The 1,078-nt window shown below is 43.1% G+C and overlaps 1 protein-coding gene across 1 annotated transcript; it reads right to left on the reverse strand.

Annotated features, from left to right (window-relative positions):
- Nucleotides 1-5: 5 nt before the first annotated feature.
- On the reverse strand, nt 6-1,073 carry LOC111680393 (the record flags this gene model as incomplete). Its single annotated transcript, XM_046955905.1, has 1 exon — nt 6-1,073. A coding segment is annotated over one exon (1,068 nt), but the record flags the coding sequence as incomplete, so codon positions are not given.
- Nucleotides 1,074-1,078: the final 5 nt, after the last annotated feature.

The following is a 1,078-nucleotide window of genomic DNA, read 5'->3' on the forward strand; positions in this document are numbered from 1 at the left end:
ACAGCTTCGGTAGTTTCTTCAGCTGGAGGCAAGTATTCGTTGGCAATCTCGGAGACATCACGACGTTGACGATATTTCAAGCGACGAACAGTTTTGTATTCATAACCATTTTCACCCAAAACAGCGGATTCCTCAGGTTCTTCGACAGATTTTAATTCAGCTACGGCTTCGGTAGTTTCTTCAGCTGGAGGCAAGTATTCGTTGGCAATCTCGGAGACATCACGACGTTGACGATATTTTAAACGACGAACAGTTTTGTATTCATAACCATTGTTACCCAAAACAGCGGATTCCTCAGGTTCTTCAACAGATTTTAATTCAGCTATGGCTTCGGTAGTTTCTTCAGCTGGGGGCAAGTATTCGTTGGCAATCTCGGAGACATCACGACGTTGACGATATTTCAAGCGACGAACAGTTTTGTATTCATAGCCATTTTCACCTAGAACAGCGGATTCCTCAGGTTCTTCAACAGATTTTAATTCAGCTACAGCTTCGGTAGTTTCTTCAGCTGGAGGCAAGTATTCGTTAGCAATCTCGGAGACATCACGACGTTGACGATATTTCAAGCGACGAACAGTTTTGTATTCGTAACCATTTTCACCCAAAACAGCGGATTCCTCAGGTTCTTCGACAGATTTTAATTCAGCTACAGATTGGGTAGTTTCTTCAGCTGGAGGCAAGTATTCGTTGGCAATCTCGGAGACATCACGACGTTGGCGATATTTCAAACGACGAACAGTTTTGTATTCGTAACCATTTTCACTTAAAACAGCGGATTCCTCAGGTTCTTCAGCAGATTTTAATTCAGCTTCGGTAGTTTCTTCGGTAGTTTCTTCAGCTGGGGGCAAGTATTCGTTGGCAATCTCGGAGACATCACGACGTTGACGATATTTCAAACGACGAACAGTTTTGTATTCGTAACCATTTTCACCCAAAACAGCGGATTCCTCAGGTTCTTCGACAGATTTCAATTCAGCTACAGTTTCGGTAGTTTCTTCAGCTGGAGGCAAGTATTCGTTGGCAATCTCGGAGACATCACGACGTTGGCGATATTTCAAACGACGAACAGTTTTGTATT

Source organism: Lucilia cuprina, unplaced genomic scaffold, assembly GCF_022045245.1.
Source record: "Lucilia cuprina isolate Lc7/37 unplaced genomic scaffold, ASM2204524v1 Scaffold_1363, whole genome shotgun sequence".
Taxonomy (NCBI): Eukaryota; Metazoa; Arthropoda; class Insecta; order Diptera; family Calliphoridae; genus Lucilia; species Lucilia cuprina.